The following is a 12,993-nucleotide window of genomic DNA, read 5'->3' on the forward strand; positions in this document are numbered from 1 at the left end:
GTGGTAGAGAAGTATCACAGTCACTATGAGTGTGAGCGTGTGTGTCTGTGTGTGCCAATGACTGCATAGATGAATGGACAAAGTCACTGATCACATGACATTATGCAATCCTATGTGAAGACTCAATAGCCAAATGAAGTCAGTTAAGACGGCATATCATAGAGACATAACATGCACAGTTTGAGCTACTCAAGGAAGTGGAGCTACTCCAGCTTGCTCAGTGCTGTGCCAACAAGTGCTCATTATATGTGAGAACTCCTTCAAGACAGTTGGAAAAGCATTCCAGGTGAAGCTGGTTGAGAGAATGCCAAAACTGTGCAAAGCTGTCATCAAGGCAAATGGTGGCTACTTTGAAAAATCTAAAATGTAACACTTTTTGGGTTACTGCATGATTCCATGTGTTATTTTATAGTTTTGATATCTTCACTACTATTCTACAATGTAGAAAATAGTAAAATTAAAGGACAATCCTTGTATGAGTAGGTGGGTCCAAACTTTTGACTGGTACTGTAGGTGCAGGAGACAAAACATGGATGGATGGACACACGAGTTTGGTCTGTGTGTGAGTGTCAAATCAAATCGTGTTTGTCACATGCTTCGTAAAAACAGGTGTAGACTAACAGTGATATGCTTATTTCCCAACAGAAAAATATAACAATTCTAGAAAAATTATGGATTAAAAACTAGGAAAATTAGGAATAAATACACAATGAGTAACGATATCTTCGCTATATACACAGCGTATCAGTACCAAGCCATTGTGCAGGGTTACGAGGTAAATGGGGTAGATACAGTATATACATATAGGTAAGGGTAAAGTTACTAGGCAACAGGTTAAATAATAAGCAGTAGCAGCAGAGTATGTGAGTCAAAACCGTTAGTGCAAAAGGGTGTCAATGCAGATAGTCCAGATAGCCATTTGGGTAACTATTTATGAGTCTTATGGTTTGGGGGTAGAAGCTTTTAAGGGTTCCGTTGGTTCCAGATTTTGCACCAGTAACTATTGCCATGCTGTAGCATAGAGATCAGTTTATGACTTGGGTGGCTGGTCTTTGACAATTTTTAGTGCCTTCCTCTGACACCGCCTGGTATACTGGCCCTGGATGGCAGGGAGTTCAGCCTCAGTGATGTACTGGACTATACTCATTACCCTTTGTAGCGCCCTGCGGTTGGATTCCAAGCAATTATCATACCAAGCGATGCAACCAGACAACATGCTCTCAATTGTGCTGTAGAACCTTTTGAGGATCTGAGGGCCAATGCCAAATATGTTCAGCCTCTTGAGGGTGCCTTCTTCACGACTGTGTTGGTGTGTGTGGACCATGTTAATTTCTTAGTGATGTGGACACCGAGGAACTTAAAGCTCTCAAACCGCTCTACTACAGCCCGTCGATGTGGCTTAGGGTGTGCTCACCCCTCCATTTCCTGTAGTCCACAATCAGCTCCTTTGTCTTGCTGACGTTGAGGGAGAGGTTTTTCTCCTGGCACCACACCACCAGGTCACTGACCTCCTCCCTATAGGCTTTTTCATCGTCTGTGATCAGGCCTACCACCACCATGTCATCAGCAAACTTAATAATTGTGTTGGAGTCGTGTGCGGCCACGCAGTTGTGGGTGAACAGGAAGTACAGGAGGGGTATAAGCACGCACCCCTGAGAGGGGCCCCGTGTTCAAGGTCAGTGTGGTAGATGTGTTGTTACCTACCCTCACTACCTGGGGGAGCACGTCAGAAAATCCAGGATCCAGTTGCAGAGGGAGGTGTTCAGTCCCAGGGTACTGAGCTTAGTGATGAGTTTGGAGGGCACTATGATGTTGAATGGAATGAACAGCATTCTCACATAGATTGAAGTTGCCAGGGATAATAGAATGGTGCCAGAGGAGATTGCTGAAGTTTTTACGGGTGGCTCCTAACCAATTGTGCTATTTTGTGTGTTTTTTCACATTGTTTGTAACTTATTTTGTACATAATGTTTCTGCCACTGTTTCTTATGACCGAAAAGAGCTTCTAGATATCAGAACAGCGATTACTCACCTCGAACTGGACAAAGATTTTTTCTTTAACGCAGGTCTGGGTGCCTTGTGAGAATTTGTCGGTGAGTGGGTAATAGAGGTGGTATGTAATAGTGGTATATAGGTAGAGGGTTAGTTGGTGGTGCAATTTTTTCCTTTTCACCTCTTCCTTTTTATTTTTGTATAAAAAATGTAATGCGATTGACCACACACAACACATGCACAAACTAAATGTGCAAATGCCATGATACCAAAGAAGAAGAAAGCGAGGTAGGTGAATGCAATGAGTAGCTTTAATGCTTCTATAGGAATTATTCAAATAAAATGAGTTTGCTTCAAATGAAGATGTTTATAACAGATGACGCTATTGTCAGAGAGTTTTGCTATTTAATGTTACCTATTATGGTTTGTAAGCGAATGGGTGATTAACTAGAACAAAAAAAAGACCATACTTTTGGGGATCTTCACAAAATGTAATCCATAGAAGGGTCCTTTGGAGGAAGGATTGTTGACATATATTTGACAATTGTATTTTTAAAGCATAATTGAGGAATAAATGATTGAAGTTGGAACATTTGTGACATTAACTGCATTTACACAGGAAGCCCAATTCTGATATTTTTTCCACTAATTGGTCTTTTGACATATCACATCAGATCTTTTCACATATCTTTTTAAGAGCTGATATGATTGGTTAAAATACCAATTACAGAAAAAAAAACATATTGGGATGCCTGTGTAACTGCAGTCATTTTGGCCTTACCCAGGCCTCCTTTAAGACCATAATGTTTCATCTGTAGGTCCTACAAAGCAAAATGTTAGTCATATGAAGCTTTACCACTTGCTCTGTAATATGAGTAGTATTTTGACTTCTATAAAAAAAATAAAAAAAATAATAGAGGAATATAGTCAAATAAAAACAAATATTGAAAATATAACATTTTATTTATGTCTGTCTGTAATAGAGCCCTTTTGTGGGGGGGAAACTGATTGGCTGGGCCTGGCTCCTCAATGGGTGGGACTGACTGCCAAGTGGGTGGGCCTATGAGTGATTTCCTTATATTTTTCTAACCATTTCCATTTTATTATTCGTTTTTCAACTTCTAACGGAAGGAAGATTAATCAAAGAGTCCAAATCTCATGTCATCCCTCTTTCTCTTCCGCAGCAACAGGAGCAACGCCAGCTGCAGCAGACCCAGCAGCAGCAGGGGCTGCCACAGCGCCACCTGCTGGCACGGAGGACACTTTAGAAACCAGAGTTCATGACTTCTTTTGCATTCAATTCATTGACAATCTTGTCTAGGCGCTCATCTTCGGCCTCGATTCCTACACTCCCCCAAATGGTCTTGGAGGAGGGGCTGGTGTTGCCACCGAGCACAGGCAGGAGGTAAGCGGACACGTAACGCATTTTTAAGTCTTAACAGAGACGAAACGTCGGTCACGCTGAATTTTCCGGAAAAGAAAGAGCCCTTATATGAACTGTAACTCACCAAAATCTTTGACATTGTTGCGTTTATATTTTTGTTTAGTATAATATACCCTCCTTTTACATGTATCATTGCACGTCCTGCAAACCACCAGCAGAGGGCAATCATTTTGAAACCATTATCACATTTTCTCTGCTTACAAATTGGATCAGAACTCTAAAAAGTAGCTGAGATCCCACCCTGGAACTTTGATACGCCCGTAGAGTATATTATGTTAGACAATATATTGACACAAATTTTGTAGTTTCTATATTCACGATTATATCTTTTCAATATTCAATCGATTAAATCAAAAATAGTACTCATAATTACTGAGATAAAACTTAATATGACACCAATTGTTGCTTTGCAGCACCTACACATTAAATATGATGGAGCCTTAAAAGAGGCCTGGGTAAAGCCAAAATGTTACAAATATTCCAACATATTTCTCAACACACATTGCGAAGTCGATGTTGAAGATATAGCTAAAGTTCAAACATTTGTCATGTTGATTCAAAAAAGTGATATTTTAGCTCCAATCATCATGCCAATGAAAACCTAACCTGTTAGAATTATTTTAGTTAGAATTTACATTGGAAACTGAATTTACTATAGTCAATTGAATACATTGAGAAGAAGAGGTGAAGCGAGAGAGTTAGCTATCTCTCGAAAAAATCTGTGCAAAATAATCCCAAAGCGTTGCTATGGGTTTGACTCGCATTATCAAGGCGGATAACATGAGCACGTCGTCATTATATGCAGATTTCTGATATACTTCAATCAGTCCATGGGTGAATCTCAAATAATATTTTCTTGATTCCTCACCTCCTCTCTCCATGCCACTTTCTATATTAGATGAGAATACAGGAGGAACCATGAAAAAAGAACTAAATCTACAAGCAATACAACGGTTTCCGTAGTGTAGTGGTTATCACGTTCGCCTCACACGCGAAAGGTCCCCGGTTCGAAACCGGGCGGAAACATATATTTTTGTTCTAATGCATATCGGTACACAAAGGTTGTTTTCATTTCTTCGGCAAACGTTACATTAAATGATAATCTAAAACATAGTGAAAATGCAATCTTGAGAGATATTACAAAGTGCCCAAACGAAAAGTTATGTTACAGAGCAGTCTCGCGAGATATTCATCACCGTTGCCATGACGACACGTTGTTGTCGTTCGAGCTATCACATATGGATGTGTTTAGCTAGGCAGCGTGCTAGCTGTTTACTTTTTCAAAGATAGTCCCTTTTCAGCTATATCTGTGCGTGGTAGCAGTATTTCAGAATGGTAAGTACGTGTATTGTCTTTTCAACAATATAATGAAGCGTTATAGTTAGATTCACTGCAGTGTGGTAACGTTAGCGTTTAGCTAACTAACGTTAGCTAGCTACTAGTACTGTAATGTTCATCTAGCTTCATGAATACACGAATACATGTCTGCATTATAGCTAGCTAACGTAAACGGACTCAACTCCACGCAATGGTAAAGGAAGTCTAGAATGAACTTCACCGCGGAGTGGAGCCGAGACCAGTCGGTGGTTGTATATGATTAAGTTTTATTGAAAAAGTATGTATTTCAGCAAACAAAGGCAAAACAAAGGTGGACGTTTAATTTTTGAACTGGGCGAATCGATGTAACGTTAGCTAGCTAGGAGTTAAACCGCTACCTTTTATCTAGCTCGGTAGTTAGAAGTAACATTTTTAGATTTCGTTGTATTACAGCCACCCAAAAAGAAGGCCGCAGCCAAGTCTGCCAAAGGGAAGACGCCCACAGTAGTAGATGGCCTTTCCACGGAGGAGATGTCGAAGGAGCAGGTAGGTGTTATTTAATGCACCTCTACACATTAGCTACACTCTGATGCTCCATTACTAGGTCAGTGATAGCTAACTGTGCAAACATACACGGTGCAAACAAGTACTGTACTAGCTACTGAGCAACTATAGCAAATCAATATTATTTGTCACATGCGCAGAATACAACAGGTCCTTACAGTGAAACGCTTACTTACAAGCTCTTAACCAACAATGCAGTTTAAGAAAAAAAAAGTAAGAGATAAGAATAACAAACGATTAAAGAGCAGCAGTAAATAACAATAGCGGAGCTATATACAGAGGGTACCCGTACAGAGTCAATGTGTCAATGTGCGGGGGCACCGGTGTCGAGGTAATTGAGGTAGCATGTACATGTAGGTAGAGTTATTAAAGTGACTATGCATAGATAATAACAGAGAGTAGCAGCAGCGTAGAGAGGGGGGGGGGGGGGCAATGCAAATAGTCTGGGTAGCCATTTGATTAGCTGTTCAGAGGTCTTATGGCTTGGGGGGTAGAAGCTGTTTAGAAGCCTCTTGGACCTAGATTTGGTGCTCCAGTACCGCTTGCCGTGCGGTAGCAGTGAGAACAGTCTATGGCTAGGGTGGCTGGAGTCTGACAATTTTTAGGGCCTTCCTCTGACACCGGTGTAGAGGTCCTGGACGGCAGGAAGCTTGGCCCCGGTGATGTACTGGGCAGTACGCACTACCCTCTGTAGTGCCTTGTGGTCGGAGGCTGAGCAGTTGCCATACCAGGCAGTGAAGCAACCCGTGGGGATGTTCTCGATTGTGCAGCTGTAAAACGTTTTGATGATCTGAGGACCCATGACATATCTTTTCAGTCTCCTGAGGTGGAATAGGTTTTGTCGTGCCCCCTTCGCGACTGTCGTGGTGTGCTTGGACCATGTTAGTTTGTTAGTGATGTGGATGCCAAGGAACTTGAAGCTCTCAACCTGCTCCACTACAGCTCCGTCGATAAGAATGGGGGCGTGCTCAGTCCTCCTTTTCCTGGAGTCCACAATCATCTCCTTTGTCTTGATCATGTTGAGGGAGAGGTTGCTGTCCTTGCACCACACGGTCAGGTCTCTGACCTCCTTCCTATAGGCTGTCTCATCATTGTCGGTGATCAGGCCACTGTTGTCATCAGCAAACTTAAGGATGGTGTTGGAGTCGTGCCTGGCCGTGCAGTCGTGAGTGAACAGGTAGTACAGGAGGGAACTGAGCACGCACCCCTGAGTGGCCCCTGTGTTGAGGATCAGCGTGGTGGATGTGTTGTTACCGACCCTTACCACCTGGGGGTGGCCCGTCAGGAAGTCCAGGATCCAGTTGCAGACTGAGGTGTTTAGTCCCAGGATCCTTAGCTTAGTGATGAGCTTTGAGGGCACTATGGTGTTGAACGATGAGCTGTAGTCAATGAATAGCATTCTCACATAGGTGTTCCTTTTGTCCAGGTGGGAAAGGACAGTGTGGAGTGCAATAGAGATTTCATGATCTGTGGATCAGTTGGTGCGGTTTGCAAATTGAGTGGGTCTAGGATTTCTGGGATGATATGGTGTTGATGTGAGCCATGACCAACCTTTCAAAGCCTTTCATGACTACAGACGTGAGTGCTACAGGTTGGTAGTCATTTAGACAGGTTACCTTAGTGTTCTTGGGCACAGGGATTATGGTGGTCTGCTTGAAACATGTTGGTATTACAGACTCAGACAGAGAGGTTGAAAATGTCAGTGAAGATACTTGCCAGTTGATCAGTGCATGCTCTTAGTACACGTCCTGGAAATCAGTCTGGCCCTGAGGCCTTGTGTATGTTGACCTGTTTAAAGGTCTTACTCACATCAGCTGCGGAGAATGTGATCACAGTCATCCAAAACAGCTGATGCTCTCTTGCATGTTTCAGTGTTACTTGCCTCAAAGCGAGCATATAAGTGATTTAGATTGTCTGGTAGGCTTGTGTCACTGGGCAGTTTGCGGCTGTGCTTCCCTTTGTAGTCTGTAATAGTTTCCAAGCTCTGCCACATCCAACGAGTGTCGGAGCCGGTGTAGTACGATTTGATCTTAGTCCTGTATTGACGCTTTGCCTGTTTGATGGTTCATCGGAGGGCATAGCGGGATTTCTTATAAGCTTCTGGGTTAAAGTCCCGCTCCTTGAAAGTGGCAGCTCTACACTTTAGCTCAGTGCGAATGTTGCTTGTAATCCATGGCTTCTGGTTGGGGTATGTACGTACAGTCACTGTGGGGACGACGTCCTCAATGCACTTATTGATAAAGCCAGTGACTGATGTGGTGTACTCCTCAATGCCATCTGAAGAATCCTGGAACATATTCCAGCCTGTGCTAGCAAAACAGTCCTGTAGTTTAGCATCTGCTTCATTTGACCACTTTTTATAGACAGTCACTGGTGCTTCCTGCTTTAATTTTGGCTTGTAAGCAGGAATCCGGAGGATAGAGTTATAGCCAGATTTGCCAAATGGAGGGCGATGGAGAACTTTGTACGCGTTTCTGTGTGTGGAGTAAAGGTGGTCTAGAATTTAGTTCCCTCTGGTTGCACATTTAACATGCTGATATAAATGAGGTAAAACTGATTTAAGTTTCCCTGCATTAAAGTCCCCGGGCCACTAGGAGTGCCGCCTGTGGATCAGCGTTTTACTGTTTGCTTATGGCGGAATACAGCTCATTGAGTCCGGTTTTAGTGCCAGCATTGGTCTGTGATGGTATGTAGACAGCTACGAAAAATACAGATGAAAACTCTCTAGGTAGATAGGGTGGTCTACAGATTATGAGTAGAAACTCTACTCTAGTAAAACCTTGAGACTTCCTTAGATATCGTGCACCAGCTATTGTTTACATATATGCATAGGCCCCCACCCCGCGTCTTACAGAGGCTGCTGTTCTGTCCTGTTGATAGAGTGTATCAAATAAACCATTTGCTTGATATCCATGGGTTAGGCTGCATAGCATATTTATCTGAATCTACATGATCATGCTCTCTGTGTCAGCTGGAGGAGCACATTGTGCGGCTGCGGGAGGAGCTGGACAGGGAGAGGGAGGAGAGGAACTACTTCCAGCTGGAGAGGGACAAGATCCACACCTTCTGGGAGATCACCAAGAGACACCTGGATGAGAGGAAGGCAGACCTGAGGAACAGAGACCGGGAGATGGAAGAGGCTGAGGAGCGCCACCAAGTAGAGATCAAGGTATAACACACACACATACAGTAGCAGACACACAAACAGTGTTTAACCACATTATAATAGTTATCAGGGTCCTCACTGTTACTGTTCTGTTCCTCAGGTGTACAAGCAGAAAGTGAAGCATCTGCTGTATGAGCACCAGAACAGCATCTCAGAGCTGAAGGGAGAGGGCGTGGTCTCTAACAAGCTGATGCAGAAAGAGCACGCCGAGCTGGAGAATGAGCTCTGCAAGGGCATGCGTACCCTCAAAGTGGACATTAAGGAGCAGGAGCTCTCCAACGAGAACCTCGTCAAGGGCCTCAAACTGGTGCATGGCGTCCTCGCTCTCTCTGTCAATATGAGCTTCTCACCACCCAGATCAATGTTCTGCCTTTTTATCACATTTGCTTTCCTCACAAGTCTATGGTGACATTGCATTGATTGTCAATTCTTTCAATTTCTGTTTCAACAGAAAAACGACCAGGAAATTACCAAAACGAGAAATGACTTTGAGAGACAAGTGCGAGGTGATTATAGCTGTGCCTGTGTTGCCGTTAAACTGTACTCGCATGCGTACATATACCCAAAACATTAACCATAGCCATCTCTCTCTGTCTATTGCCATTTGACTGACCTGCTGAGTAGAAATTGAGGCCAAGTATGAGAAGAAGATGCAGATGCTGCGTCAGGAGCAGGACCTGAGGAGGAAGACAGAGATCCACGAGATCGAGGAGAGGAAGAACAGCCAGATCAACACGCTGATGAAGAACCATGAGAAGGCTTTCAGCGACATCAAGAACTACTACAATGACATCACCCTCAACAACCTGGCCCTCATCAACTCACTCAAGGTTAGCAATACTACAACAATATCAGCTAATGACCAAGGTATTTGTTCTGCTCAATAACAATAACCTAGGCCCAATCAACTGACTGAGGATTAGAAATTCCTCAACGTACAGTATCGTCAAACCTAACCTAGACCTCATCAACTCACGTGTGTATTACAAGACGATAACATAGAGGTGTATGATTGCTGATAGGTCCTGATCTTTAGCAGAAGGGTTCACTGTGTGGTGTCCCTGACTGACAGTGGCCAGGGTTTAGAGCCCTGGAGGGCAAACTGTTTGTTACACTGACACATCAATCCAATACAAGCTAGTAACCAGTTGTTTACATGGCCTGTGTGTGTCTGTCAGGAACAAATGGAGGAGATGAAGAGGAAGGAGGAGCGTCTGGAGAAGGACATGGCAGAGGTGCTGCTGCAGAACAAGCGCCTGACGGAGCCCCTGCAGAGGGCCAAGGAGGAGGTGACCGAGCTGCAGAAACAACTGGCCAACTACGAGAAGGACAAGACCTCACTGGCGGTGGGTTACACACACACAAACGCAGAATAGAGTACATGACATCTGGTTATATGGTAATTATACAGAAGATTTCGTGCAAAAAGCAACAATGAAGCAGTATGACAGATATGCATAAAAAATATTCATATAGCAACATGAAAAAGTAAAATGATCTCAAATGTTCTATGATGAATGGTTTGTGTTGGGTGTATCTGAGAGTGAATAGAAATGTTGTAGGGTACTTGGTGAAAGTAAATAGTAGTGATGGTGCCTGTCTTGACAGGGGGCCAAAGCACATCTGAAGGTCGCAGACAAGGAGATGAAAGACCTGAAGTGGGAACACGAAGTGCTGGAACAGAGGTTTAGTAAGGTGAGAAGCTACAATTACACACACACACACACACACAAACTCTGGTTTGTTATGACAAAGGCTTTTGTCCTCACATGTTGCATAAATTGTTGTCACTTGATTGAATCAAACCAAATGTTATTTGTCACATGCGCCAAATACAACACCTTACAGTGAAATGCTTACTTACGAGCCCCTAACCAACAATGCTTTAAGAAGTTAAGAAAAAAACTAGTTAAGTAGAAAATAGATAAGTAGAAAATAAAAGTAACAAATAATTAAACAGCAGCAGTAAAATAACAAGCGAGGCTATATACAGGGGGTACCGGTACAGAGTTAATGTGTGGGAGCACCGGTTAGTTGAGGTAATTGAGGTAATATCTACATGTAGGTTAAAGTGACTGAGTTAAAGAGTTAAAGTGACTCTGCATAGATAATAAACAGAGTAGCAGCAGCGTAAAAGAGGGGTCTGGGTAGCCCTTTGATTAGCTGTTCAGGAGTCTTATGGCTTGGAGGAAGAAGCTGTTAAGAAGCCTCTTGGACCTCAACTTGGCGCTCCGGTACTGCTTGCCCTGCGGTAGCAGAGAGAACAGTCTATGACTAAGGTGGCTGGTCTTTGACCATTTTTAGGGCCTTCCTCTGACACTGCCTGGTATAGAGGTCCTGGATGACAGGAAGCTTGGTCCCAGTGATGTACTGGGCCGTACGCACTACCATCTGTAGTGCCTCGCGGTCAGAGGCCGAGCAGTTGCCGTACCAGGCAGTGATGCAACCAGTCAGCTCTCGATGGTGCAGATGTAGAACCTTTTGAGGATCTGAGGACCCATGTCAAACAACAGAGTGTTTAGCCTTTTCAAATTTGGGACAGAGAAGAATCTGAGAAACTCTCATGAACACAGTGCCAGTTATTAAACATTAGAACTGAAAAGGCGTCTACACTGAAATCTGTGTTCCAATCTAATAAAAAAATGAGTTTTTGGACCATTGTTTCCTTTGAGGTGATTACAGAGGAGTTCAAGGATGAGTCCTTCTGCCCCTTTAACCTGTGTATGGGTCTTTTTATGAGACCACAGCACAAACTAACAACACAGACTGTTTATTAGGTTGACTAAAAACCTCCTAGTAACTGGAAACTTTTCACCCTTATAATGGCTACTATTGAAGGACTGTCCCTCTGTTTTGCACTCACACACCCCAAAAAGGGAACAGAATTGAATCAAATGTAATTCTATCAAATTGATCCATGCTTAACTGATCTGTGTTCCTAACTGAGCTGAGCCAATCCTTTTGTCTGTGTGGTGCAGGTCCAGGTGGAGCGTGATGACCTGTATAAGAAGTTCACCCAGGCCATCCAGGAAGTGCAGCAGAAGAGTGGCTTTAAGAACCTCCTGTTGGAGAGGAAACTGGGGGCTCTGACCAACACCCTGGAGAAGAAGGAGGCTCAGCTCAACGAGGTGCTGTCTGCCTCCAACTTGGACCACACCGCCCTCGGCGTGGTCACACGCAAACTGGAGGTATGCTACCCTCCCTGGGATACCTAACCCTAGCTTCATGTCCACATCCTGGTTCAGCCCTAACTCTCAACCACAACCCTAACCCTAGCTTCATGACCACATCCTGGTTCAGCCCTAACTCTCAACCACAACCCTAACCCTAGCTTCATGACCACATCCTGGTTCAGCCCTAACTCTCAACCACAATCCTAACCCTAGCTTCATGACCACATCCTGGTTCAGCCCTAACTCTCAACCACAATCCTAACCCTAGCTTCATGACCACATCCTGGTTCAGCCCTAACCACCCTGACTACACAAGAATACACAGCTCCATCATACCAAAGAAGCTACACTAGTACCCTACTCTCTTGTGTTGAGCTAACAGTAGAGTTGTGAAAACAACTAGCACCACACCTCATCAGACCTGCTTTGTGGTGGATACTGGATACAAGCCAAGTTGCCATTCAAGATTAAAACAGAGAGGTGTTCTTAACAGAAAAATGTGATCTTCGTTCCATCGTGCGACTATGTTTGCTGTTGCTAAGTCCTTGCTATCAGGTTTCTCTACTCTACTGTCCTAGAAGCTGATTATCAAGTGGCTTCAACCACATCAAATTGCAAACCTTGCCTGTGAGTGTAGTTACTGGAGGAAGCGTACGGCAGACTATTCTGCAGCCAAACAACTCTATTTGTTTTTTCCTTGCAGGAAGTTTTGGACTCCAAGAACATTGCGATCAAAGACTTGCAGTATGAGTTGGCGCGGGTTTGTAAGGTGAGGATGTTGGCTGAATACAATGCCTTTTGTGTCTGAACCCTATTTAGTTTTGTACATTAAGCGGAAAACAACAGTATTATAACTATGTAATAGAATAACTAACCAATCCAAAATCAATACATTCTCATCTTTATAGGCAAACGTGATAATAGCGTCTGTCAATATACTGTTACTCTCAATAAAAATGTTAACATCTCTGTCTGATGGGCAGGCCCATAATGACCTGCTGAGAACCTATGAGGCCAAGCTGCAGGCCTTTGGGATCCCTATGGAGGAGCTGGGCTTCAAGCCCCTGGAGAGCAGTGTGGCTGGACACTCCCTGGGCCAGGGCCCTGCAGGCCTGGTGTCTGTCCCCACATGAGAGGCTCCCAGGCTGGGCTCAGAGACACAAATACTCCCCTGACCCACACAGACTATCACTTACTGCAGTGCTAATGTGACTCTTCTTTCTATCTCACTCTCTCTTTATTGTAACGTTTGATAGAAATACTACTGAAGATCAACAGCAACTTGTCTTTTTCCAATACACTGTAAACATTTCCAAATAAACATATTTTTAAAAGTA

At 43.6% G+C, this 12,993-nt stretch overlaps 1 protein-coding gene and 1 non-coding gene across 3 annotated transcripts; both read left to right on the forward strand.

Moving 5' to 3' along the window:
* The first annotated feature begins 3,365 nt into the window (after nt 1-3,365).
* LOC139412199 (dynein regulatory complex subunit 4-like) lies at nt 3,366-12,993 on the forward strand. Of its 2 annotated transcripts, none has more exons than XM_071159016.1 (11): nt 3,366-3,397; nt 5,207-5,299; nt 8,289-8,486; nt 8,584-8,790; nt 8,935-8,989; nt 9,108-9,313; nt 9,662-9,829; nt 10,092-10,178; nt 11,462-11,671; nt 12,360-12,425; nt 12,640-12,993. In XM_071159016.1, the coding sequence occupies exons 2-11, from the start codon at nt 5,285-5,287 to the stop codon at nt 12,787-12,789; spliced, it is 1,362 nt and encodes a 453-aa protein (XP_071015117.1). In that variant the 5' UTR covers nt 3,366-3,397; nt 5,207-5,284; the 3' UTR covers nt 12,790-12,993. The 2 variants fall into 2 exon arrangements, with proteins under 2 accessions (XP_071015117.1, XP_071015116.1); XM_071159015.1 differs by lacking the exon at nt 3,366-3,397 and adding an exon at nt 4,640-4,771.
* On the forward strand, nt 4,390-4,462 carry trnav-cac (transfer RNA valine (anticodon CAC)). The gene has a single exon. It is a non-coding gene; the product is annotated as a tRNA-Val (tRNA).

This window comes from Oncorhynchus clarkii, chromosome 6 (genome assembly GCF_045791955.1).
Source record: "Oncorhynchus clarkii lewisi isolate Uvic-CL-2024 chromosome 6, UVic_Ocla_1.0, whole genome shotgun sequence".
Taxonomy (NCBI): domain Eukaryota; kingdom Metazoa; phylum Chordata; class Actinopteri; order Salmoniformes; family Salmonidae; genus Oncorhynchus; species Oncorhynchus clarkii.